The 26,622-nt window shown below is 40.0% G+C and overlaps 2 protein-coding genes across 2 annotated transcripts in view; one reads left to right on the forward strand and one right to left on the reverse strand.

The window, feature by feature from the left end:
- Nucleotides 1-3,930, reverse strand: part of EXOC3 (exocyst complex component 3) — a 30,608-nt gene extending 26,678 nt beyond the window's left edge. Inside the window, exons 1-2 of the mRNA XM_069853335.1 lie at nucleotides 3,855-3,930; nucleotides 88-272 (exon numbers count right to left, since the gene is read on the reverse strand). Coding sequence (XP_069709436.1) covers nucleotides 88-231 — 144 coding nt within the window. The 5' untranslated portion in view covers nucleotides 232-272; nucleotides 3,855-3,930. The remainder of the gene's footprint in view (nucleotides 1-87; nucleotides 273-3,854) is intronic.
- A 3,918-nt stretch (nucleotides 3,931-7,848) lies between these two features.
- LOC138718786 (dynein axonemal heavy chain 5-like) overlaps nucleotides 7,849-26,622 on the forward strand; it is a 148,716-nt gene continuing 129,942 nt past the window's right edge. Inside the window, exons 1-16 of the mRNA XM_069853348.1 lie at nucleotides 7,849-8,011; nucleotides 9,567-9,667; nucleotides 11,110-11,298; nucleotides 11,401-11,475; nucleotides 13,314-13,400; nucleotides 14,800-14,871; nucleotides 16,950-17,051; nucleotides 17,972-18,158; nucleotides 19,321-19,486; nucleotides 19,595-19,688; nucleotides 20,861-20,959; nucleotides 22,097-22,278; nucleotides 23,337-23,456; nucleotides 24,148-24,349; nucleotides 25,467-25,562; nucleotides 26,444-26,617. Coding sequence (XP_069709449.1) covers nucleotides 7,849-8,011; nucleotides 9,567-9,667; nucleotides 11,110-11,298; nucleotides 11,401-11,475; nucleotides 13,314-13,400; nucleotides 14,800-14,871; nucleotides 16,950-17,051; nucleotides 17,972-18,158; nucleotides 19,321-19,486; nucleotides 19,595-19,688; nucleotides 20,861-20,959; nucleotides 22,097-22,278; nucleotides 23,337-23,456; nucleotides 24,148-24,349; nucleotides 25,467-25,562; nucleotides 26,444-26,617 — 2,109 coding nt within the window. The remainder of the gene's footprint in view (nucleotides 8,012-9,566; nucleotides 9,668-11,109; nucleotides 11,299-11,400; nucleotides 11,476-13,313; nucleotides 13,401-14,799; nucleotides 14,872-16,949; nucleotides 17,052-17,971; nucleotides 18,159-19,320; nucleotides 19,487-19,594; nucleotides 19,689-20,860; nucleotides 20,960-22,096; nucleotides 22,279-23,336; nucleotides 23,457-24,147; nucleotides 24,350-25,466; nucleotides 25,563-26,443; nucleotides 26,618-26,622) is intronic.

Below are 26,622 nucleotides of genomic sequence, written 5' to 3' on the forward strand. Positions count from 1 at the left end.
CAAAACATTGAAATCCATGCTATAAAAAAGAATAATAACGTATCTTCATGCTGCACCACAGACACCCAGGTTTATCAAACTTTGTACCTTGAGCCGAGCTTCGACTGAGGCCTTCTTACGAGCTTCCCTCCTGCGGTATTGCTCCACTTTATCCAGCTGATCAGGACGCTGAAGCATTCCTGCTACTCTCTGAACAGCTGTTGCGACTGCTTCCCTATCCGTTTCCTCCATTGTTGATTAGGACCTCAAAATGCCTTCATAATTTAACAGCACTGAAAAGAAACACAACATTTTTAGAAAATAGTTTTACATTCGATGGCTGTGTCATTTCAAAGCTAACAACTGGAGGACTAACTTTGGCAACTTGACAGAATCATCATTAGACCACATAATAAAAAGTAGTAATCAGAATTCTACAAGAACTGCATTCAAAGTCACTTAGCTCTGTTTCATCAATTTACCCGAAACATTTCCTAGTTACTGGTTTTGCATTTACCTTGCTCTCTGTAAGTTTGCATTTAAAAAAAAGACAACAACAACAACAAAAGAATAGCAAATCTTCCTTTAAAAAACAGATTCCATTTAATCCTAGAGTAGGTTTGCCCACTAGAAGAGGAATGAGAGAAGCATAGAATAATCTTGTAGCAGGTCCAAACAAATATCCTAACTCTTCCTGAACTAGATTATGGTGGAGCTGGCAGAACTATAGTCCCCCTACAGCAACAAGGCAAATTTGCTACCAAAAGTACAGATGAGTAGAGCTGTAGAAGCTCTCAACCCAGAGACCTAACTATAAAGCACTTCCATTTAGACTTCTGAGGGATGATTTTTTTATTTCCTACTCGTTTTCAGTTCTTCTCAGGGTATCAGTCCAACAGAGGTGTAGGTATGCAGGGAGCAAAAAATAAGAAGTACTTCACCTATGCCTCCAGCAGAATTTCTAGTGAAGTCAAGACATGCAAACTAGTATGCAGAAAAGGTAAAATTTGCTGGCCATCAAGCCAGACCCGTTCTCTCAAGCTTCACTGGCTCCTAACAGACAGCAGACAGGATCCCAGTCACCAAAGACACGAGAGTGTCTTGAGTTCCTCATTCTTTTCAAATTCTTTCCAACATTCTACGTCTTCAGTCTCATAATCAAACAGAAATTTTATGTCCTACTGCCACAACTACAGATTATGCTCTCATATACATATTATTCCTTGAAAGTAGACATCTACTTTCAAAGCAACCTGCATTTATACATGCAGCACATCACTCAATCTTAATAGAACAGTGACCTGATGAAGAACTGGGTCAAGTGCACAGCACTGGAAGAACAAAAGGGAGAAGACTCATGGGTTGAGAAAAAGACATTTTGATCAGTGAGGGAAACTGGAAAAACCCTTTGTCTCCAAAAGAAAAAACAAACCAACAAAAAACCCCCAACCAAATAAACCCCAACCAAACAAAAAGAAACCCAAATCACCTCCCATCAGCAAACTAATGCTTCAGTCAGTCTCTGAACTGAACAACAGCCATCCTAGAAACCAAAACCCACTTCCTTCTCCCACTACCCCATCCTTCATTGCTGTGTTCTCTCTCAATCTCAAGCTTTGCCCAAAAGCTGTAAGACTCTAGGCCTACGTCTCAATTTCCTTCATCTGATGCCTCAAGACCTGTATGTCCTGTACTTCAAAAACTACAAGCACAGGTATGCACTTATACCAGAACTATCTCCTGTACAAGCACATGTCCTGTTTAGCTCAGCTGTGCAACCATACCCATAACTTGTCTTCTATTGGCCTGTTTAGCTCAAATGATGTTTGATTTCCTACACTACATCCCAAGATGCAAGGTCACACACATCACTCACTCTTTTAAATAAGTACGCCAGGTCTGTTGAGACCAATCCATTTCCAACTCATCAGAAGTGTATATGCAACTTCTTTTTAAAAGTTGTTATTTCAAAATACGAAACTTACTACAGAATTGTAGTATCTGCAGTAGACAGCTTTATGCTGAGTTGCTGGTTTTATAAACAACTCTGAATAAATCCAACAGTTACAACAGCTCTGACCCCCCCCAGCTACTACCCAGGCACATTAGGCAGATGTCGAAACCAGCAGTCAGCATTCCATCACCTCCTAACTGATTACACGCCAGCTCGCTGAGGCAGACAGGCTGTTGCACAACTGCTGACAGAGTTAGGGTTGTTCAGCCTGGAGGAGAGAAGGCTCCAGGGACACCTTCTATTGACCTTACAGTGCTCAGAGGACCTACAGGAAACCTGAGGAGGGGCTCTTTGTCAGGGAGTGCAGAGATAGGATAAGGGGTAGTGATTTTAAGCTGAAATAGGGCAGATTTAAATTAGATATTAGGAAGATTTTTTTTTTCTGTGAGGAGGGTGAGGCACTGAAACAGGTTGTGCAGAGAAGCTGTGGATGCCCCATCCCTGAGGGTGTTCAAGAGCAGGTTGGATGGGGCTCCAAGAAACTTGATCCAGTGGAAGCTGTTCCTGCCCATGGCAGGGGGGTTGGAACTGGATGACCTTTAAGGTCCCTTCTGACCCAAACCAGTCTATGATTCTATGAACTACCAACCATTCAAAAAGGAAGAGCAACTTTAGGAAACTGTGCCAACTTCACACAGAGGCTGTTACGCAAAACCACAAACATCTTCAGAGCAAGATACTGGGAGAAGCGAACAAAACGAAGTCCCAAGCAGCTTTGGAAGGGCTTTAGCTGTGAGCAACACGCCTGCGGAGTCAGCATTGTGGCAGGAAGAGAAGTCCTGCCCCACCAGGACCCCTTTGGGGCTGGTGGTGCGCAGTGACCCCCTACTCGGGCTGCAGCCCCTGCTCCTCCCGGCTCCCCCCTGCCAACGGAACCACTGCAACTCGGAATTATTTGCACATCGCAGGTGGAAGTCCCCACCAGGCAGAGTTCGGGGACCCAGCACCCCAGCCTGGACGGGCAGGGGAGGCTCCAGACCCGCACACAGAGCTCCTGCATTCTCAGTGGGGACCATCCCATCCCCCCCCACCCCAAACCACTCCATTCCTAACAAAACCACCCCTCCCCATCCCATGCCATGCCAAACCAAACCACCCCTCCCCACTCCATGCCAAACTAAACCATTGCACCCTTCCCAATTCCCAAAGCACCCCATCTCAAACCAGACCACTGCATCCCATCCGCAAAGCACCCCATCCCATCTGCAAAGCACCCCATCCAACCCCCAGAGCACTCCATCCCAAACCAAAGCACCGCATCCCAAACCCCAAAGCACCCCATCCCAATCCCCAAAGCACCCCATCCCATCCCCAAAGCACCCCGTCCCATCCCCAAAGCACCCCATCCCAATCCCCAGAGCACCCCATCCCAATCCCCAAAGCACCCCACCCCAATCCCCAGAGCACCCCATCCCAAACCAAAGCACCCCACCCCAATCCCCAAAGCACTGCATCCCAATCCCCAAAGCACCGCATCCCACCCCCAGAGCACCCCATCCCACCCCCAGAGCACCCCATCCCATCCCCAAAAGCACCCCATCTTAAACCAAAGCACCCCATCCCAAAGCAAAGCACCCCATCCCACCCCCAGAGCACCCCATCTTAAACCAAAGCACCCCATACTATCCCCAAAAGCACCCCATCCCAAACCAGAGCACCCCATCCCATCCCCAAAGCAACCCACCCCATCCCCAGAGCACTCCATCTTAAACCAAAGCACCCCATCCCATCCCCAGAGCACCCCATGCCGCCCCCAAAGCACCCCACCCCGTCCCCAGAGCACTCCATCCCATCCCCAGAGCACCCCATCCCAAACCAGAGCACCCCACCCCGTCCCCCACGCCCCCCTGCCCCCTCCCACCTCACTCCCCGCGGCTCGGGCCCGGCCCGGGGGGTGCCAGGCAGCCCCTCCCTCCCGGCGCGGCGGTTCCCATTGCGCAGGCGCAGGCGCAGGCGCGGTGTGCGGCGATCCCGCCCCTCGCCCCGCCCGGCGCCCCGCGGCGTCCCCGTCCCCCCCAACATGCGGGCGGGGCCGGGGGGGTCGGGAGGGCTCTGCGGGAGGAGTTCGGGAGGGTTGGAAAGGGGGTGTCCTCTAACCGGGGCTGGGCCTCGCGGGGGAGCCACCCCCGCATCGTGTGCAGCGGGACACGAGCTGGCACAGAGTGTTTCCCACTTAGGTGGATAAATTCCTCTCTTGTGAGAGTTGTGCCCAGTTCTGGAATCCCCAGCGTAAGGAGGACGTGGAGCTGTTGGAACGGGTCTAGAGGAGGGCCGTGAAGGTGACCCGAGGGCTGGAGCGCCTCCCATGCGAGGACAAGCTGAGAGTTGGGATTGTTCAGCCTGGAGAAGAGAAGGCTCCGGGGAGACATTATAGAGACCTTCCAGTGCATGAAGGGGCTGCAAGAAAGCTGGGGAGGGACTGTCTGCAAAGGCTTGTAGTGATAAGACTGGGTACAATGGGTGTAAACTGGAGAGGGGCAGATTTAGACTAGACATTAGAAAGAATTTCTTCACGGTGAGGGTGGTGAGGCGCTGGCACAGGTTGCCCAGAGAAGCTGTGGCTGCCCCATCCCTGGAGGTGTTCAAGGCCAGGGTGGATGGGGCAGCCTGATCTAGTGGAAGATGTCCCTGTCCGTGGCAGGGGAGTTGGAACTGGCTGAGCTGAACAGGCTGGACCGCTGGGCTGAGACCAATGGGATGAGGTTTAACAAGGCCACATGCCGGGTCCTGCACTTGGGGCACAACAACCCTGTGCAGCTACAGACTAGGAGAAGTCCAGCTAGAAAGCTGCCTGGAGGAGAGGGACCTGGGGGGGTTGGTTGACAGCGACTGAACATGAGCCAGCAGTGGCCCAGGTGGCCAAGAAGGCCAATGGCATCTTGGCTTGGATCAGAAACGGCCGTGGCCAGCAGGTCCAGGGAGGTTCTTCTCCCTCTGTACTCGGCACTGGTGAGACCGCTCCTCGAATCCTGCGTTCAGTTCTGGGCCCCTCACCACAAGAAGGATGTTGAGGCTCTGGAGCGAGTCCAGAGAAGAGCAACGAAGCTGGTGAGGGGGCTGGAGAACAGGCCTTATGAGGAACGGCTGAGAGAGCTGGGGGTGTTTGGCCTGGAGAAGAGGAGGCTGAGGGGAGACCTCATTGCTCTCTACAACTACCTGAAAGGAGGTTGTGGAGAGGAGGGTGCTGGCCTCTTCTCCCAAGTGACAGGGGACAGGACGAGAGGGAATGGCCTCAAGCTCCGCCAGGGGAGGTTTAGGCTGAACATTAGGAAAAAGCTTTTCACAGAAAGGGTCATTGGGCACTGGCAGAGGCTGCCCAGGGAGGGGGTTGAGTCACCTCCCCTGGAGGTGTTTAAGGCCCGGGTGGACGAGGCAGTGAGGGACATGGTTTAGTGTTTGATAGGAATGGTTGGACTCGATGATCCGGTGGGTCCTTTCCAACCTGATGATTCTATGATTCTGTGATCTTCAAGGTCTCCTCCAACTTAAACCACTCTGTGATTTTTCCCAGAAGTGTTACGCTTATTCTGTTACTTTCCAAGGTCTAATTTTAGTCTTATCATGAAACTTTGCAACAGTCAAAACTTTCTAATCTGGAGTTGGCTCCACCTCTCTGCTTGACCTTGCCTTTAAGATAGAAACTCCAGACAGAGGTGACTACAGAAGACACATCTGTTCAGCACAGATCATACTAAAGACATTATCATTTTCAAAGAATGAACTGTGTCTGGAAGAACATTGGAAAGAAAACATACTGTCAGAAGGACATGCTGTTTAACTTTCAAAGAATACATTTACTTAGATGAAGCTTTTCGTCAGCTTTAATCAAAATATCCCACTTTTTGTAATAGCAACTACTTCTTGTATCAGAGGGGGTTCTCTGCAACAGAAAAAGCCTCTGGAAAGCGTGTGATTGATACCTAAGACACTAGTGACTGATGAGGTCTAGTGCCATGCTGTCAAAGGCTGCAATGTTGTGACTCATTAAGCTGAAAAGGGGGAGATATAGATTAGATATTAGGAAGGCATTTTTTACTGTGAGGGTGATGAGGCACTGGCACAGGTTGTCCAGGGAAGTTGTGGCTACCCCATCCCTAGAGCTGGTTGAGGCCAGGTTGGATGGGGCTTTGAGCAATCGGATCCAGTGGGAGGCGTCCCTGCCCATGGCAGCGGGGTTGGAACTGAATGATCTCTAAGGTCCCTTCCAACCCAAACCATTCTGTGATTCTGTGGTTCTGTAAGAGGGATGAGGGACTTAGGCTGCTGCTTGCCCTCCCTGAGGGTCCCAATCCTGGTCCCGCTATACTCATGCACATGCACATGTTGGTGGGAGCAGGGGAATCAATAGCGGTTCCTTGGAGCAGGCACAGGGCTGCAGCCTGCAGGGCTGATCCTCCTTTTCCTCCATTTTTGTTTATTTGGAGCCCGGTTGGTGCCTCTGTACTCGGCACTAGTGAGGCTGCATCTCCAATACTGTGTTCGGTTTTGGGTCCCTCCGTACACAGAGGACATTGAGGTGCTGGAGCGTGTCCAGAGGAGGGCAATGAAGTTGGTGAAGGGGCTGGAGAATGAGTTTTATGAGGAGCAGTTGGGAGAACTGGGGCTGTTCAGCCTGGAGAAGAGGAGGCTGAGGGGAGACCTTATTGCTCTCTACAACTACCTGAAAGGAGGTTATAGCGTGACGAGTGCTGGTCTCTTCGCCCAAGTAACTAGTGATAGGATGAGAGGAGGTGGCCTCAAGTTGGACTAGGGAAGGTTTTAATTGGGCATTAGGAAAAATTTCTTTACCAAAAGAGTGGTGAAGTGTTGGAACAGGCTGCCTGGGGAAGCGATGGAGTCTCTGTCTCTGGAGGCATTAAAAAAGTGTGTAGACGTGGCACTTTGGGACATGGTTTAGTAAGCATGGTGGTGTTTATCTAATGGTTGGACTGGATGATCCTAGAGGTCTTTTCCAACCTTAATGATTGTATGATTCTAAGTAAGGGTGCTGCAGGTGGGTAAGCTATGAATCATGTGGTGCTTTTCACATATGTGTGGAAGTGGCTTTGGCTGACAGAGGAAATGGGAAAATCCTCCTTTGGCTACTTGCCTCAGCTGTGACTTTTCACCTGTTGCCCAAAACTCAGATTGCAGCTCTTCTGAGGAAAGTGGTGTTAAAGAGAGTGGTGTGGCTGCTGGGGTGCAGTTCATGGTGGTCTCTTTCCCTGGCTCTGCCCGTCAGAAGGGCTGAGGCTCAGGGAAGCTGCTTCCTTGCAATTTAATTTATATGTAAGGGAAAACTGTGGTGCATTTAAAGAGACAAGTAGTTACGAAATTAGCACGGGGTTGGTGGATACAGCAGGAAAAGGGAACAGGCAAGGTGCCTCCTGGGGACTGGGTTGTTAGCTGGGTTTGTGTAGGTGTTGCCATAGCAGCTGCCAGCAACTCCAAGTGCCCAGGCAGACCGAAGGCTTAAAAACTGGCTGGAGATAAAGTAAGTGTGTTTGTACCTAGTGCTTTGCAGTGGGACCTGCACCTTCTGTGTAAGGAGAAGCTTAACCTGGCCCTCAGTACGTGAGATGCCACCTTCAGCACTCTGATCAGAGAGAAATTACAGTTATGCAGATAGAAATAAAGTTTTGTTAATGGGAAACCTTAGAGGAGCAATTATCATTTTGTAAACTACTTAGTTTCTTCTCTTTTAATTAGCAACCAAAAGTAGAGATTTTTTTTGCTGATGATTTCCTTGTTAGTCTGTCCTATTGGTGCTGTAACAGGGATAAAAATAATGAAAGTGTGGTTGGTTGTTACCATGTTGCATTGCCCTATCATTTTTTGTATTGTTGATTTAGGTTGATTTTTGTGTGTTGGAGGAGATGGAGGAGACTACAGGAGGTGAGTCTGACTTAGGGGGAAGAGTCGAGCCTGGGTCCTCCCCTGGTCACCCTGCACAGCAGGAATCGGAAGCACTGAGAGCAACGCAACTTTCTTCCAAACCCAACATCAATCTCTGCCCGCCTCTTATTGTTATAAAAAAAGGTAAGGAAGAAAATAAGTATTACTTCATGTTGGTTTTGTATAGAAAAAAATTCCAGGAACAAAATTGAGAAAAAAATTATTAAGTAGATTATTTAAGTTTAACACAGGTACTTATATATGCTGAGTATGTATGTGCTGTTCTGAACCAAGCTCTTTTCAGTTGTGTCCAGTGACGGGACAAGAGGCAGTGGGCACAGAAACACAGGAGGTTGAAAGTCAGGAAACACTTTTTCGCTGTGAAGCTGACAAAGCACTGGCATAGGTTTCCCACAGAGATTGTAGAGTCTTCCACCTTAGAGATATTCAAAAGCCGTTTAGACATGCTTGTGGGCCACCAGCTCAGGGTGACCCTGCTTGAGTTGGGGGGTGTGATTGGGCCTTGTGATCTTCAGGGGGCCCTTCTAACCTGAACCATTCTGTGATTCTGTGAATAATACATTATGATCAAGGGGGACTTTATTGGAGAAGAGACACAATCTCTAAGGAAAATTATAAGGAAATCAGTATTATCAGAACATTAATTTTAGTCACAATCTCATAATTTATGTAGAATAGATTAAAATGTAGTTCCTGAAAGTTTAGTGAACTGCTCATTAGCACTGTTGCATGCTCCGCTGAGGATCCTATTTGCTGCCAGGAATGAGATCTAAATATCATCTTCTGAGAAATAAAATGGTTGCTTTTTTTGGACACAAAACAAACTGGAGCAATTGCAAATAGCAGTGTTCAGTGCTTTCAAATAATTATTGTTTTAAAGCTGACTGAAACAGTATTTCTGTTAAGGAGAGGTAAAGCAGTATTTAGGAATGCTTTGTAATTAAAAATAATTTAAAAGAGAGAAATGGTGACTGACTGGAGATAAGTTATTGTACTTAGTATCAGGAAAACATAAATAATCTTACTTGTTACCTAAACAACTTAAAAGTATACAGATCTTCATTTCTGGGAAAAACAAAGGCATGCAATAAAAGTTCTATTAAATAACTTGAAGGGCTTCAAAAGCTCCTAAGGAGACTTAAAAAATCAACAGAAGACAGTTATGCACTCTAATGGTCTATATCCTGTTTTTATTGAAAATATTAGTAATCCTCAGTCTTCAGATGTTCCAGGTGTTCAGGCTGTCTTGTAAGTCTCTACAAATAGCAAGTTTGTCAGAGATCTGTGAGACCTAATCAGAATTAAGATAAAGAAGTAACAGAAGTGGAATATCTTGAGTGACAACAGCAAATGTAAAAAGTGACAATATTTCAGTCTCTATTTTTTCCAGAACCGATTTCTTCAAGCTCATACCTTAGATTGCTTTTTCTTACCTTTACTGCTATCAGTAGGGATTTTTTGCAGTCTAACTTGAGATTAAAGCTACTATAAGATACCTTTTCCCTGTAACAGCTTTTAAGGGTTTCTGATGTTCCTTTCATGTCTTATTTTCCCCAATGTGAGAAGGGATTAGCTAACAGATATGGGGACACAACATAGTGACGCTGTTACAGGTCTAGTAAATGCATTTGTTATGCATATACCTAAATAATTAGAACTTGTCACTTCTTCTAACTAGACACAGAAAGTAAGCATCGTAGATGTGGAGGGGACCTGAAGACAAGGAGCACTGAGCTTGCATCTGCTGTCACAGCATCACCTTTGACTTCTGTTCTTCCGGCAAGTCTTAAATTTTCTTCTATACAGGTTATTCTTGAAATCTTCATTGACAGAAGTTTGGCCGAGTAGTGGAAAGTGCTGAGTTCCTTTAGTCTCAGTTACAAGAAAAAAGAACAGCCAACCAGTCAAAAGTGTATACAGTGTTAGACCATTTCCTTTCTGTGCTCACACTGTGTGTTGCTGGATTTTGATTTCAGGGTTTTTTTTTTGTTTGCTTGTTTTTGTCAACCATTGGTTTAATCCCCTTTCTTTGCCATGGTGAAAATTAATCTGGGTTAATAAAAATAGAAAAAGGTTATATTGTATCAGTCAAGGCAAACATGCAAAAGAAGAGATCCAGCTGTTGGCACAGAAGCCAGAGTTGTTAAAAGAATGATATAGATGAGTTGGGACCTGCCTGGGAGAAGAATGAATGGTGAATTGGAAAAGACATAGCTTTGAGAGACATCAGAATGGTGCTCACCAATAACTAAAGGTACACAGAGGTTCTTGATGTCTCCTGGTCTCAAACAGGTGCAGGTAGAGACAGGAGTGATATAGAATATCCATTCAGAGTCTGGGATAAGACCAAGTGGTGGGAGACAAAAATGGACATTGGCCAGCTTTTTGTTTTTATTCCAAGAGTAAGTCAGGATTGCTCAATTACAGTTCTTCATTTAGTGTACTGGACACGTGATTTAATTTATCTTTGTTTCTCTCCAATAAAAACTGCAAGGTACATAGACTCTCCAGATATCCCAGGACTCTAGATACTTCTGTCATAGGGAGCTGTGTGGAGAAGGAAATGCTCAGTGTGGTGACTTTTTTAGCCAAACCTTTAGTTTTTGGTATAGCTTCAGAGTATTATCTGTTGACATTAAAGTGTTATTCACCATATCTACTTTCAGTATTGTTCACGTCATTATGAAGATATAAAAAAACCCTTTGTCTACGTAAAATTCCTCCTTTATCATATTTTTATGACCTGTGTATTAAACATCAATTGTGTATTTGTTCCAGTGGTGAAAGATTATATAGTGGATTTGTTTTATTTATTTCCTTTGAGGTAGTAACTTGATACTATGTATGTAGAGATAGATCTGGTCCCAAATCTGGAATATGGACGTATCAGAGTTTGGAAGCTGGATTCACAAAGCTGAGATTTGAATTAGAGCTTTTATGGTGCTAAATTTGTATAGTGACTTTAGCCTGGATACACATATGATTCTGAGATCTTAATCAGAAGTTTCCAAGCTGAAGTTTCCACTGTAGTAGCTTTATCCTCAAAAATAATTCTGGCCTAGAAGTTTATTATAACAGATATTTTTCCTCTCTGTTCCTCAGATGTAATTTTTTTATGTTCCTGCTTGAAGTGGTTTATGAAACTAGCTCAAAGATTAGCAATATAAAATGTAATCCTTAAGTGAGGAAGAATGTCTCTATAACAAATTTTTATTTTCTAGACAACTGCTACGAAAAGTATAGTACATCGCAGTGAAACTAGGAAAGAACTAGCCAAGCAAGCCACAGTCACCAAAGAGGAGAGAAGAGCTCAAATAGATGGAAGACACAAGTATTTGATATCAAGATTAGCAGATGGGATAGGCTTAAATGAGCAGGAAGTTGAGGAGGCCATTATTTCTGATGACAAGGTAAATATTCATGAAATCATTACTATTATTAAATATATTTCTGAAATTTCAGGTCTTTTGAAACTGCTTCACAATTAACTACATTTGTAATTTTGTTTTTAGTTTCAACTTATAGAACAATTCTTTGCCCCAGGTGGACTTAAAAAGTTGCTCTTCTTCTACCAAGATGTATTGCAGGTATGTTTCTGTTATTACTTCTACAAAAACAAAGTTACATTTTCAAAAAATTCGCATGACTGTTGCAAAATTCAGAAAATTTTAACAGAGATGTTTTGCTATGCATGCAAATGTGGAAAGAACTTGAATCTCATTGTTTGGATACTGCCATCTTGGCATCAGGAGAATGCCTTGTGGCATGTTTTGATATTGTTCTTGTTTTCACAAAAGAAACTTAAAAATAATAAAAAAAAATAGAAGTTAAAATCCAGGCTTCAGAAATGATAAAGATGATTGAGACAAAGTGTTCACAGTATTCAGAGTTTAAAAATACTAGATTGGATAACATAAGTGCTATAGGAATGAGGGAAATGTGTGTATAAGAACCTTTTGTCTTCTACTTTTGGTTTGAACTGGCTCCACTGTTACAAAACACTGATTCCAGATGGTGAAAAATGATTCAATTCCTTTGTAAATTAAGATGTCATGATGTTCAGGTCTGTCTGTGCTGTGGAAAATAATCTTAAGCTTGGAAAGCTGTAAGTAGAAATAAGGTAGTTGTGATGTCCAAGATTTGTTTCTCTCCTTTTCAGTTTTGTATGACATTAGAAGGTGACAAGTGACCTTGAAATTGTCTAATGTGACTTGTGGGCTTCCTGGGCTCAGTCATTTCAGGTTCTGCCATTGAGGAGCGATTTAAGGATGAGCTAACTCACTGTGTGATGACATTTTAGGCTTGCTGGGGAGAAAAGACTGATTAATAATGCTTGATCATCGGTTAAGTGCAAGAATGAATTATAGATTCATTATAACCTATATAAATTAAAAGAACTTTTGAGTGTTACTGGAATTGCTTAGAGACTTTTCAAAGCACAGAATCAGCTCAGCTGTCAAAACAGTTTAATCAGTTTTTCATTTCACTGGGACTGTGCATGCATATTTCTAGGGTGAACGTGTTGTTCTCTGACTTAAACCAAGATGAAACTAAAAATCTTGAAAATGTTTTCCTTAAATTATAAGCCAGAAAGAAATGCCCAGTGTGGGTTAAGTGAAATGTTCCATTTCTGCATTTTCTTTTATTTTAGTCTTTTTAACAATTAAAGTAAGAATTTATGATAATTTTGTTGCAAAAGCAGCATAGCATAAAAATAAATGTTTCTGATGGGAAGTATGAATTCCATCTCTAGCATCTTCCGCCCCATCTTGAAGAGTCCAGAGAGCTCATTAGATTGACTATTTTGTTAGCAATTTGATTTCAAACATATCAGAGAATTGGAGATTACTCGTGGCAAATCTTTCTTAGGCTTAAACTTTTTTGTTGCTTCAGAGAGAAGAGATTGTAGATAGAACTCAGTGGGGAGGAACCAGTGGCATCAATGCTTCTCAGAGAGAAAGCTTTTCAGAGTGACATTGGTTAAAGACATGGGTGGAAAACTAAATTGCTTTGCATTGGTGGCACATCTGTCTGATGTTGTCCCTTGTGAGACCTGGTCACAATTCCATTATGTCTTTACAGACCAGGTACCTATCTGTTTCTGTGAGATACCCAGTTTATTTGGCTGTGTGGAGAGTCTTGCTGTAGGAGGTGCTTCAGATTTAATTCCGTTATATTTTCTGAGATTTTTTTTCCCTTTCTTCTTTGAGTGTTTTCTGAAAGAATAGGGCTATAAACTGTTTGCTGGGAACTGAGAGATACATGCAAAGCTTATTTACCAGATAAAGCCAACATCACGATTTCTATCTGGAAATTACTAGCTGATACAGAATTAGCTTACTCATGATTCACATATTCAAATAGGATGAGGTATTTGTTTGATAGTAGTTTTTATTTTATTAACCTCTTATAATTTAATTGCTAGCAAAAGTCTAATGCATCGTTGAGGTCAGATGGATCAACGAACACTTTGCTTCAGAAGAAATTATTTATTACCATGGGTTCTACTGAGGTATGGTTGAAAAATTAATTTGATAACATTTGGAAAGTAAAGTACTGAAAAAACATAACAGTTGAGCAATGTTAAACAGCTTTAGGTAATCTTAGATACATATAAAAGTACTTAGTCCATGTTGTCAGAATGCAAGATCTCCCAGTATTTCTTGAGCTGAGGTTGCAGTTCACCAGTATGGAAATAGTGGTTAATGGATTTGACTGTCTGAGAGGAGAGCAGGTCATATAAACCCTTGCTAAAAATCGCAGATCATAACGGTTTTATTGGCTGCATGTTTAAGTATTTTCTGGTGCTTGTGTGCTTTTAGTATAAAAGTGCAGTTCTTCAGTGGTTTCGTATTTCCTTGCATATAATAATAACACACATTACTCCAGAAATAGCTTTATCACATTCAAAATCTTACAACAACCTCCTCGCTGTAAAGTCTAAGCATTATTCAGGAGTATATTTAGAGTAATCATTAAGGTTTCTGATTAATTTTCTTTTTTACCATCTTTTCTGAGGGGAATCACATGTGCCATATACAGTTTCCTTTGAGGAAGACACGATGATGTCTTCCCCCCACCCCAACCCACAATGAGCTTATATTAACATTTTTATGTTAGAGAAAACATAGCTTAAGAATTCTTTCTTGCCTTCAGAGGAGAAGTGATGTTCATTCCTCTGCCAATGGAAGCAATTGGAATGGCTTATCAATTTTTTTATAGTTGGATTATTATTAGATTTAGTAGATGAAAAATAACCATTGTTACAGTACTTGTTTGAAACATTTATATTATTTCAGTCCATTAAAAAGTTGAAAGTACACGTTAAAACATTTGGATCAGAAATTTTTAGTAATCTTAAAGTTCTTTTTAAAAAAAACGAAAGAAATGTCATTCTAAGATGATCCATTATGGTCTAGGTGTCTATGAAAAGTACTTTAAATGTTTGAAAGTTGAGGATATCTTTCATTTTATTCAAGGAATTTTATGTTGACAGATTCAGAAAGGGATTAGACAATCTCATGGATGGCTCCATAAATGGATACTAAAGTGACTAGTCAGGAATATGTCATTTAACGGCTCTCATACAACAGTTGCAGGTGGTTGGGGAATACAAGAAGAATGGGGCTCAAGAAGCAGCTTAGCTCACAAGCTCTCCTAACTGCGTTTTCTTTATAGAGATACAGTACTGAACTGGTCTGCCCAGAAGGGCATTTTTGATGTTCTTACATCAGGTGAAGAAAAAAACAGTGTTTTATTTGAAACGAACAGGTTCAAATATCTAGTTCACTACCTTTGAGTAATTATTTTTTTACAGTTTTGTTTTCAGCATATTTTGATGTTGCTAAGTAAATTACTTTTACTGTACACTTATATTCTTTTTAACTGTGGGCATTTTGTCCTTTTTTCAGAACTTTACAGGAGCTTGTGCGTTTTTTCTAAGGACATCAGATAAAGTTATAACTGCATCAAATGTTTCCCAGGTCAGACCAAAATTACGCAGTGTTTACAGTATAGCTAATATTTTCTTAGACCTTTATTCGCACAACTGGAATCCGAAAAGGAAGTGGGGGGTGCTTTCATCAAAATGTCTAGTTCTGTGTTTAACAGAAGTTACTTTTCATCTGAGTAAGTATTTAATATAAAGTAAGGTTTTAATGATTTGGAAATTGGCTACTGCAATATTATTAAAACCAAGATTATAATTAATAAAAATTCATTATTAATCAGTAATTTATTAAATTTTCATGGCTATAGGGAATAAAGACTTAAGCTAGGAGATTTCCTTTTAATTAACAAGCCTAAATTATGGAAAAGCTTCACTTAAATAACTCTATCTTTTAAACTTTTAAACCAAAGATCTTACTTGAAACTAACTAAAATATAATTTTTCTTCCCTTAATAGCACTAGTTACTTTAACAGCCTTTTCTGACTTTCAGATATGCACGTGTTCTTGCTGTCCCTGCATATGGTATGGGGGCTGGAACTGGGTGATATTTAAGGTCCCTTCCAAGCCAAAGCATTCTATGAAATAACATTTAAAAACAAACAATGTAATAAGCCTGAAATCATTTTCTCAAAAGTATTGATGCACACATTTTTACACTGTACAGATTTTCTCCCTATTCATCATGAATAAGTTGATGTATTGCATTTGAACAGGCTAAAGCTGTATTAAGTTTGTTCTCCAGCTACATTCATGGAAGTCAGTACTTCAGTGTCTGTCAGTCACTTGCTTTATAACAATATTTTTACCACTACCTCACTCAGGGATGCAAGAGTAATTTCTAGGCTTCCTCTTTTTGCACCTTGTCAGTCCTGCTGTGCTGCTTCAGTTGAGAACCTGCCAGAAAGGTTGTCCAAACTCTTCCATTAGCTGCCTGGGTGTCTTCTCTCTGTGGTTCTCTTGTGATTGCCTTGTTGTAGCAGGGACTGTCATGTAGTTGTCGTCACACTTAACTCTTTATGTGAGGCGATATATTTAGATACTACAGAAGTAGTAAAACAGAAGAAGTAAAAACCATAATTTTCAACCAGTCTTCATAGTGTTGGGGCTTGGAGCTCAGGCTCAGTCTGGTTTGGCAAATTTTAATTTATCCCGAATAGCCATATAGGAGTAGTTGGAATGAGAACCTGAGAGCCTAGAAATAAACAGATTCGTTCCCTATTTCCCAAGAGGAATAGCTGAATCTTTAGTGTCCTGCGGAAGGAAATGGATCAGTTTGTATGTTGACCTTGTCCTAGAGGTTCAGAAGTCTTGAAGGACAATTTTCCCCGTCTCACCCTCCGTGCAACAAATGCAGCCATGGTGTTCTGGGAGAAACTGGCATTGTTAAAAGCATCTGAAGTGGAAAAAAAGAAATCAGTTCATTTCTTCATTACCTTTCTGTCCTTTCTTTCTGCTATTTTGTTAGCACACCCTGTTACAGAAGAAAGTAGTTTAGGAGCATTTCCTTGTTAACAACCTTGTGGGCATTGCCTCCCAAGGGACCTGTTCAGGCATGCAAAGAAGCCTGGGCTTCCTCATCAGCGCTTTTTCAAGCAGAATGCTGCCTTGATTGACATCCGTAATTCCTTTTTGAGAAAGAGCTTTCTATCTTCTTGTACACTAGTGTAGTTATAGTACTATGATATTCTTAGGATGTAGTTATTCCACCTGTGCCTACCAACTAATGGTCTTAACTGCTCTTCTTTTGCATGCAAGTGGGGAACTGGCAAGTAAAATGTTAGTGAAATTAATAATCGAGATAGAATGTCAAAGCCTGTACAAAATTTATTTGTAGTTGGCTGTTCCTAAAACTCTGTTGAATTGCTGTCTTTGCACAGGCAAAAGCTGGGAGTGGAAGCTTCCAGGGTGGAACTCAGTACACAAGTCTTGTAATTTTTGGTTGAGTTTTAGTCTATGTCCAGTCCAAATTAAATAGCTGGGGGACAATATCCCCACACAATATACATAGTTATAGTCTGTATATATGTCTGCCATATGTTTGGATTTCACCCAATTACTATAATGTTGCAGAAGTTTGCACGCAGTCTGCTAATTTTTGTTTCTTTCTGAAGGAGGTGAATTTTGGCATCTTTGATTGTACTAATGGAAATATCCTTCAGGGCCTGGAATTTTTCTTGTCCCAAATCGTGATACCAGCACTTAAATCCCAACAGGTAATCAAATAGCTAGTCTTTTTTCTCAAGAAGATGTGGAATTAAGGCAAGTTGCTGCTGCAGTCCTATTTATGGATCAGGTTTATTTAAAACAGTGGATACAGAAAAATACAAATCTAATACAGGCCTTTGTAGGAGTCATGCAATTTGTATATGTGTTTGAAATTCATATAGTCATTGTTTATTCTCAAGCAGTGACACCGGCTGTAATGCTTGTGACAAAGAAGAATGTAGCATAGTAGCCATACTAGGGTAAAACTGTGATGACCTAATTAAAACTAGATTAAGCCTGGTTTGAAAGAAGTGTCAGATCCTTCTGGCAGCACAAGGAACCAGTCCATGATTTTATTCTAGAGCATTGACAGCAAGCTCTGTATCACAACCAGGGTATCCAGCTTCTTTGAGTTGTCCTTGTTCTGCAGCATTCACAAAGCATCAGTTGGTTCTGTTCCCTGCAGAAGTACATGTTCAGTGGTAGGAAATAAAATGAAGCTCAGTGTCTGCTGAGAATGATGGTGTCATGCTGTTACCAGATGTTACCATCTTGTCTCACCCAGAAGCAAGAAAGGAGATTAGAATCTCTTTTCTCTGTTCAGGGAGAGCCAAATCAGAGTGAAAAAAACCCCCCAAAAAAAGACAAATCAGTGTGAAGGCAGTGAAAGCTGGGAGAAATTTTTATTTCTTAAGAGCCTCTTACTTGTTTGTCTTCTCTTGTCTTACAGAATAATTAAATCAATGCAGACTTTAACATATTTACGTTATAGTACAAATAAGTGTATTTTAAAGGACTTACTGATAAATCTTTATATACTGCTATAAATAAGAAATACCTTAGTAATGAAAAATAAGATAACTTTTGTGTTCGAAAAACAAAAGGAAGTGTGACCTTTTTTTTTATTCATACATCTTAAAATAATCAGAACTGGGGAGCTGTGAAAGAAGGCTTGAAGAACAGCCAGATACAAGACTTTCTGTACTCAGTGGATAAATTTGTGGGTACTTTGTCATCATCAAGACAGAATATAGAAGATAAAATTCAGCTCACAAAAGTGAATATTGATACTTATATCAGCAATTTACAGAATCCATCTGACTACATGATGGCAGGTGAGTAATTCCTATGGAAAAGTAAACACAATGATGTTGTTCATAAAATAAATGTTATGCCATTAGTAAAAATTTACTTTGAAGAATTAATTCATCTTCCCTGAGATATATACTTTTTTCTGCTTACGCTTTCCAGATTTCTGACTGTGTAATCATAAAATCATCAATTATTTTCCCGTACTTTAATTCATAGAGCTTGAAGGATTTTGTCATTCCTTGGCAGTATGCAGTGGCCTATGTTCCTCCTAGTTTGCTGGCCAAGTAATTGCTGAGTGGTTCGTAAACGTAACTTTCTTTGATAATGGGGAAATCCTATCCAATATTAAGTCTGGCTCTGAGAACTGAGAGTCAAACCAAGATGTGTTTATTATATATATATATGTATATGTAACAAAAAGAATAGTTATGTCTCTTTGAATAATAGCTTTCCAAGATTTCTTATCACCACCTGGATGTGCAGAGTAAAATAATGCCAAACCAGTCAATAATTTTGAAATCCTTCTCAACCCAACATGAGCCTATGGCAGGACAGCTTCTACAGAAGAGCTAGTGACTCTTCAGTTGAACCAATAATGCTCTATAGCTGGACAAGTTCTTTAGATCCATTTAGTAGTACAATCTCCACAAGCTCTAAATGTAATGCACCAATTGAGCTGGATTCTTTCAGCTGCTAGGGCAATATATAAGATGTGCTCACTTATAAACTACAGGGAGCGTTGGTGACTATAGGTAACAGTGGCCATGAGGTGATGCTTTTAATGTGGAATAGGCTGCAGTAGCAGAAAGAGAGAAATTTGAAGTAAGCCTTTACTTACGAAATACAAGCAGAAAAATATACACATAATAATTAATACATTTCTTGGAGCTCTGAAATGATTCTCCAAAAACCACATCACTGTTTTTTTCCTTATGACCTCCCTGTATTTTTAACTATTTCCATTGCGAAGAATATGTAATAGTAACAGTAGATAGATACAAGTCATATGTGTGTGTATCATTTTGTTATAGTCTTAATCTTTTCCTGTTGTTGGTCAGTGCTTCGACATACTCAGTTTACATAGAGTCTCAGCTTATGTTTGACAAGGACATTTCACTTCTGTAGTTAAAAATCTGTATTTGTTTCTTGGTATTTATGGGACTGTCTCATTCTTTGATTTTGAAGGCAGTAACACAGAGGTCACTGAGAAACTTGAAGAAGTGGTCATGATTTGGATCAAACAGATCAGACAAGTTTTAGTGGAAAGTGAACAAATAAGAAGAGAAGCTGATGATGTTGGTCCATCTGCAGAGCTGGAATACTGGAAGGCAAGAATGTCATCGTTTAACAGGTTAAATCCCTGCATTATTTTTCACAGAGTCTAAAAAAAAGAACTTTTTAAAAATAAATGTACACCTGAATTCCAAAGGGAGTATTAAATGTGTTTCTTTCTTCAAAGCCTTTTAGATGAAATCAAGAGTTCAAGAGTAAGGAAAATTATAAGTATTCTTCAGGCAGCGAGATCAAAGACATTAAAGCAGTGGAAAGAACTGGTAATTGCTATGTTTTAATAAGAGTTTTAATTTAGTAGATTACTGTATTTGTAATACATGCAAAACTGAACAGAATGCTAAAAATAGTTTTGAGTGTTTGTGCCGTTTTTGTACTTTTTTTTTTATCTGTTTGTTGAAAAATACAACACTGGTGACTGAAGTTAAATAGATAACTTGGAAAGAAGTCAATTACATGCTTCTGTAATGTGTCTTTCATTAACATAGTGGGTGAAATGGTTGTGCAAAAGTGAAGTAATGCAGCAAAACAACATTTTTCTGTCTCTCTCCAGCTGTACCCTGGGTAGGCCAGCTGTAGATATGTCTTAGAGTTCATTGTATTATTTCTAGAATTATTGACAACTGGCTTTTCATAGCACAAGTGCTACTTCAGATAAGTGTATATCTGTAATGTAAACATGTAAGTCAGAATTGTAGGCAAGCCAGAAAATAAGCTGTAGACCATGCACAGTCAGACGCCCTCAAACACCAGAATGTAGATCTTCTGGCACTTAAGAAGGTATTGTACTGTTTTGAAAACAGACCAAGAAAACAATGTCCCCTTACTGAGCTTTTTTATTTTGTGCTTAACATATTTGCAGACTTTTATGATTAATGGAATTTGGATGAGTGTGTCTGTACAGAGCCAGCACAAGCCAAGGATGATGAATTGAATTTCTTTCATCAAACAAAATTGTTTCCTAAGTGCTGGATAGTTCCACGTGTCATGAGCAGAAGGATATATAGGCATTAGTTGTGAATTTTCCCTACCAAGTGTTTAGTAAAAAATTCTGGGAAACATGCTGGTACATTTCAGGGACCTTGTCTAATTTGTGTAGAATGGCTGAAGCCATTAAAAAATGTAAGTTGGATGATCAGAACCACACTAACATACCTCCATCAGGAAGGAAAAACTCTTGGGATTGAAGTCAGGAGTTCCTCTAAATCACATCCAAAATGTTGCTGGTTGCTAGGTAGATCTTACCAAATTTTGCATGTAAAAGCAGTTAAATTTTATAAAAGACGAAATGGCTTATTTAAGAGACCTTCTGTGAGAAATTGTTTGCAAGATGGTATCTTAGCCTTGTGGTACATGCACTGTAAAAGGGCAAGAATCTGTTCAGTTAATTTTAACAGGCTTAATTCTATTTCCTTTTTTTTTTTCCTCCCTTCAGGATGGTAATGTAACATTTGCTGCCAATGAAGCTAAAGATAACGTGAGATATTTATATACATTGGATAAATTTTTTGGTCCACTTGTCGAAGCTTCACCTGTGAGTAGTTCTGTAAAGGCACTTAATGTGAAATTCAGAAAAGTAAGGGAAGGTTTTTACTGCTGACAGAAAATTATTTCTCCTTCCAGTATTTAAGTCCTATGCTTAATGCGTAGCAGACAGCTTAACTCTTTTAGCATTGTTGAAATGAGTTTATGGATCATGAATAAGCCAGAGATAATAATACTTCCTGCGCAGGAGGCAGTTGCCATTCCAGAAGATATTTGGAGGGCATGTGAGAAATAAGCAGAAGATGGCGTTTTTCCAAACTGATATTAAGCTGAATTGTGAGGTCAGGCCTTCTTCCTGCCTCCATGCTGGATACTTCTTAAGTATCACTATCTTAAGTATCACTTAAGAAGTGTGATACTTCTTCCTGCCTCCATGCTTCAGTTAGCAGTTACTCGTGATTATTTTTTTGCAAGTATCATAAAATGGTCTTAAGCCTTCAGCTGAGCTGCAGTTGGGCATCTTCCACTTATTTTACAGGTTAAGCTATTTCTTTTGCAGGTAGCACATTTTTAGTGTTATTTACTCAGATTTCATTTCTTAGGAAGAGCATAAATTTTGAAGATAACTACTACTAATCAAAACTGTCTTAGTTTACCTGGTTCAGAAGATTTACGTGTAATCTAGCTGCTTACAAAATTTCTAAATAGTGTTTTCAAAGCTTGAACTCTGAATCCATAGTGCTATTTTACACTGCTTTTGTTCTGCAAGTACTCACTGGCCAAATTTCTTCTTCTTGTCCTTCCTGCAGCAAGCCAACTCTTCTGTTGTAGTGTCTGACTTATTTTCCTTAGGTTGTATATTTGTTTGCAAAGCAGACTACAGAACCTTGGTATACTGGCAATGGCCATGGCCAAGGCCAAGAAGAGTACAGCCTGTTTTTTTCTTCTGGAAAATTCCACTCTGGAAGATGATCTACCAATTTGTTCATTACACATTCCTCTATTTTTTTCTTTTGGTCATAGTGTGTTGGGTCCAGTTCATAATGAGACGCCTATAAGAACAATGTGTTTAAATTGAAAAGGTGTTTGTCCGCTGACAAATGTATTCCCAGAGCTGTCACTTTTTCCATTGTGTTAATTTTTAGGAGATTCGGATTGCTGACTTTCCCATTTTTTCCTGTTGCAGATAACAATGATGGAACACGTACCCAGTTTAATGAATACTGTTGGTTTGATCTACTGCACATCACCATACTACAACACATCAGAGCGCATGACATCTCTTCTTCTTAAAATCACTAACCAAATGATTAATACATGCAAGAAATATCTATGTGAAGGCGTTTCAAAAATCTGGGATCTGGACAGGTGATAGAATTTTAATAATTTCATCTTCTTTTGTCAATATCAGAAGTAAAATTATAGATTAGTTGTCAAGATTATTAAAAGGTAAATTTAAGTACCCCTTTGTCCTCCTAGTGTTTGATAGGAATGGTTAGACTCGATGATCCGGCGGGTCTCTTCCAACCTGGTGATTCCGTGATTCTATGATTGTATGATTCCCGTGTCAATTTTAAGCTCGTGACGACTCATTTCGTGTAGGACTAAGTACTTTGCAAACGCAAATATGTTATGTGTTGGGGAAGAAAACTATTATTGAAAAGCATGTGATGTGTATCAGTATACAACACTCAGTATTTTATTCCCATGGCTTTTTGTAGACCAAGACACACTTGAGCAATTTTAACTGTGAGCTAAGGTTCTTCATAAAGATGCACTGAGGACAGAGTTGCAAAGTTCCATCTAAGATTTATGTTTTGCTGTTATTAGGCAAAAAAAGTCAGTTTGAGGAAGGGGGCAATGTGTACAAGGACCAGAATCACAATTTGATTTTACTTTCTTTGGAGTGAGGTACATGGGGTAGAGGATGGGACTTGGACTTATATTTTCTGAATATTCAATGGAGAGTGATGTGTGAGCAAACACATGAGGAGTGTTGATGGTGCCAATGAGGCACCTTCAGTTTAATAAGCCAGATTTACTCCAATATTGTCTGCTTAGAAAAAAAACAAAGAAACAGGTGAAGGAAAACCCATCAACAATACTCAGTTTACAGAGCATGAGAAAAGACCAAACTACAAGTATTCAGTAGCCAGGCATTACCTGGTGTAAGTTGTTTCTAGACTATACTGTGGAATTTCTGATTTGACAACAATAAAACCTTAACTGGAAATAACCAGTCTAGATAAGAAATTAAAATAAAAACTATTAATGTAATCCTCATATTGAATGTGTTTCAGGTAATGTATAATTTTGTGTTCTCATTTTGCAACGTTGCACATCTGACTGAAACTTTCTGTGTTTATTTATACTCTTCTGAGGAGCTCCTTAGCATAATTTTCTGTCTGCTATGCTTTCTTCCTCAGGCAGGAATTGTTAAAGAGGATACAACAATGCATTTCCCTGAAGAAACAGTACCAAACATCATTTCAGAGAATTAGGGAGGAGCTAAAGGAAAATCCAAGTAACAGGCAATTTGATCTCAGGTAAATAATACACCCTAATATTGAATCATATTTGTTTCTACAATTTATAAATGAGATGTCATTACATCTTCTGGCTAGCAAAAAAGCTAAATAGTCAATTAAAATGTAATATTTATTATAAATAAAATATGACCTTGCAGTTTTTGGTTTTTTTTTCTTAATTCAGGAATAAACCAGTGACAGGTTTTTGCCAGTCACTTCTTGATATAGCAGATGTCCAAGGGGACTTCAGGGGAATTTATACATGTGTTAATTTAATACATAAGTTTATGGTCTGAAATCCCAACAAATTTGAGTAATGGATATAAGAGAAAAGACACCAGGGGAATTTAGTCAGTTCTGGGCTAGGTTGTCTATCACAGTGGCAAGGGAAGTTCTACCTGTACTGGCACTTAGAGCATGGGGCATTTCTTAGTATTGTCCATTCACATTTTGAAGATCTTTTTTTTAAAAGAGTAACTCCTGTGAAATGTGGTAAAGGCTTTTAATTGACATATATAAGGATTGAGCATTTTCTGGTTTATATCCATTACTTCAAAATGTTTTTTATTTGATTTGTAATTATTACAGCATAGATTTTTTTAATGTGAAACTTGGTATCAATTCTGGTAGAATGTATGTGAGTTAAATAGACAAAATCTGTTAGGAATAGATTTGCATAACAATTCGTCTGTTGCTTTTTTATTGTTAGTGAAAACTATATATTTGGGAAATTTGATACATTCTGTAAACGTTTGGAGAAGATTTCAGATATGAGCAATATTATGGAAAGCCTCTTAGAGCTCCAGCACATAAAAATAGAAGGTATTGAAGAGATCAGTAATCATTACCAGAGCATTGCTACAAACACCAAATCCAAACAGTACGATGTTCTTGATCACAGAAAAAAAGAGGTACGTACATTCAGCTCTTGTCTGATAATCACTCTCTTAATTCTCTGCTTTTCAGTGGAGTTATGCAAAGATTAAATTTTATAACAATGCCTATAATATTTCGCTATAATAATAATACTTTCTTATCTTTTAATGCAATTCAAAAGTGTTAGGGTAAACTTCGCTTTTTTTCCAAATGTTTTTGTTGATTTTTGATAAACTAGGTTTTATGTGATAGGTAATACTGCAAACAACTGTTCCCAAACTTGTTTGTTTTGAGATGCGTGTATTTTGAACTGCAGGCTGAACACTAACTCAGGCAGGTCAACACATTAAATATAGTTTATCTAGCTGCAAGAGTTACAATTTACTCTTCTGACATCCTGGAGTGTGGCTTGCAACTGTCAGGAACTTTCCTTTAAATATTTAAGTCTACAGTACTTTTGGCTTTCTCTTAATGGGCTGATGGCTTACATTTCTGTAATACTGTAGGGTTCTTTTCTGAAAGGGAACATTTACTATTAACTGGAATTTGGAGATGTTTAAAAATTACATGGCTTTTCTACACCAAAATGGTCAGACCAACATATATTATGGACTGTCTTCCCAAGCTTGTGGAGTTCTTTCTTTGAGAGGAAGTTTGCACTTATTTCTTTTTGTAGGTCCTCAGTGTTTTTTACTTTTGAGAAAGAACATTACAGTCTCAGTCCCAAAATTGTTTTCCTTGGTAAATTGCTCTAGAGAGTCTGCCAGTTTGCTCATCTTGATAGGTTTCATACCTGGACAGTGAGCTGAGCACTCTCATGTGGCAGTGCCAGTAGTAGCTGGTGAGTGTGCTCTGTTTGCCCTGATTAGGTTATCGTGTTTTCTCTGCCTGTCCTTGTTTGTCTCTGCTCCTTTGTGTTCATGAAGATAAGGCTTTAATAAATACAACCTAGCACTTCATAGTTTTTGTTTGCTTTGCTTAGCATGTGAATTGCTTTATTACTGACATTTTTCCTGTTTTCTTTTACTCAGTACTGGATACGTGTACTGGGCAGATGAAATAAATACCCCCACAACGTCAGGGACAGGATTTTGTATGAAATGAAAACAATGCTACAGATTGTTTTGTTTTTTCTCTTTTACCCTTTTCTAGTTTGAAAAAGATTACCTTGAATTTAAGAACCAAATTGCAGAATTGTATGAGTCTATACAAGAATTTGTGGATTCCTGGTTTGAGAAGACTGTAACCGTAAGTAACTTTATAAATGCAGACCCTTTGTTCTGGTGCTCAGAAAGTCTGAGCACCCATAGGTCCTACTGGACTTGTTCATTACTGCCAGGGTTCAGTGCTGTGCTGATGGCTGCCTGAGGTCATGTAGGAGGACATCGAGCCTATTGCAAATGTTCTAAAAGTCGCTGGAAGATGATGTTCATAGTTGCTGGTTTTATGTTTGTGTATTTCCTTACATATTTTAAGCCCTGTTTTTTAAAAGTTTATTTTCTTTCTTCATCCTGATGTTTCCCGTGCTTCCTGTTGCACTTCTAACTTACTCCTGTCGGACTGGCAGGAGTAATGAAATGATTTCTGCCATCTGTTACCCTAATGTCAGTGATGTTCTTTAGTTCAGGCCCTTTAATCTTAATATGAGATGTTAATGAAGTATGAGTAAAGGTGTAGGTGTTCTACTGCAACTTTTGACAGAAAAAATAAAAAAGGGTGATGACTGGCGAGTCAGAAAATATTTAAATGCACCCTGATACTATAGTTGTAGAAGTTTCTTGGTTCATACTATGGTAATATATTCTATATGCGACAAAATACAGAAGCATAATTCATAGAATCACCAGGTTGGAAAAGACCCATTGGATCATCGAGTCCAACCATTCCTATCAAATATTAAACCATGCCCCTCAGCACCTTGTCCACCCATCCCTTAAACACTAACTTGTCTGGATTTTTTTGTGTTTTGTTGTTTTTTTTTTTCTGTTAAACTTTTCTATGTTTCTTAGAAAAACAACTTACAAACTTATATAACATACTTTAAATGAAAGAAAACCCCACGGAATATGAACAATGAGTTTTTCAACTGTTAATATCTTCTGCAGTAAATGCTCCATCCTCCTTTTTAGACTGAGCAGATGCTGGGACTTCTGACAAAGCTTGAACAAGTAGGAGAAAATCGGATTGATTTTAATGAGAAATACACCATTGTCCTTCAGCAGTACAGCCAAGACTTAGAGTTTGTTCGACAGCTCTATCAGAAGCAAAAAGAAAATCCACCCATACCACGTAATATGCCACCAGTAAG

The sequence above is a fragment of the Phaenicophaeus curvirostris genome, chromosome 3, assembly GCF_032191515.1.
Source record: "Phaenicophaeus curvirostris isolate KB17595 chromosome 3, BPBGC_Pcur_1.0, whole genome shotgun sequence".
Taxonomy (NCBI): Eukaryota; Metazoa; Chordata; class Aves; order Cuculiformes; family Cuculidae; genus Phaenicophaeus; species Phaenicophaeus curvirostris.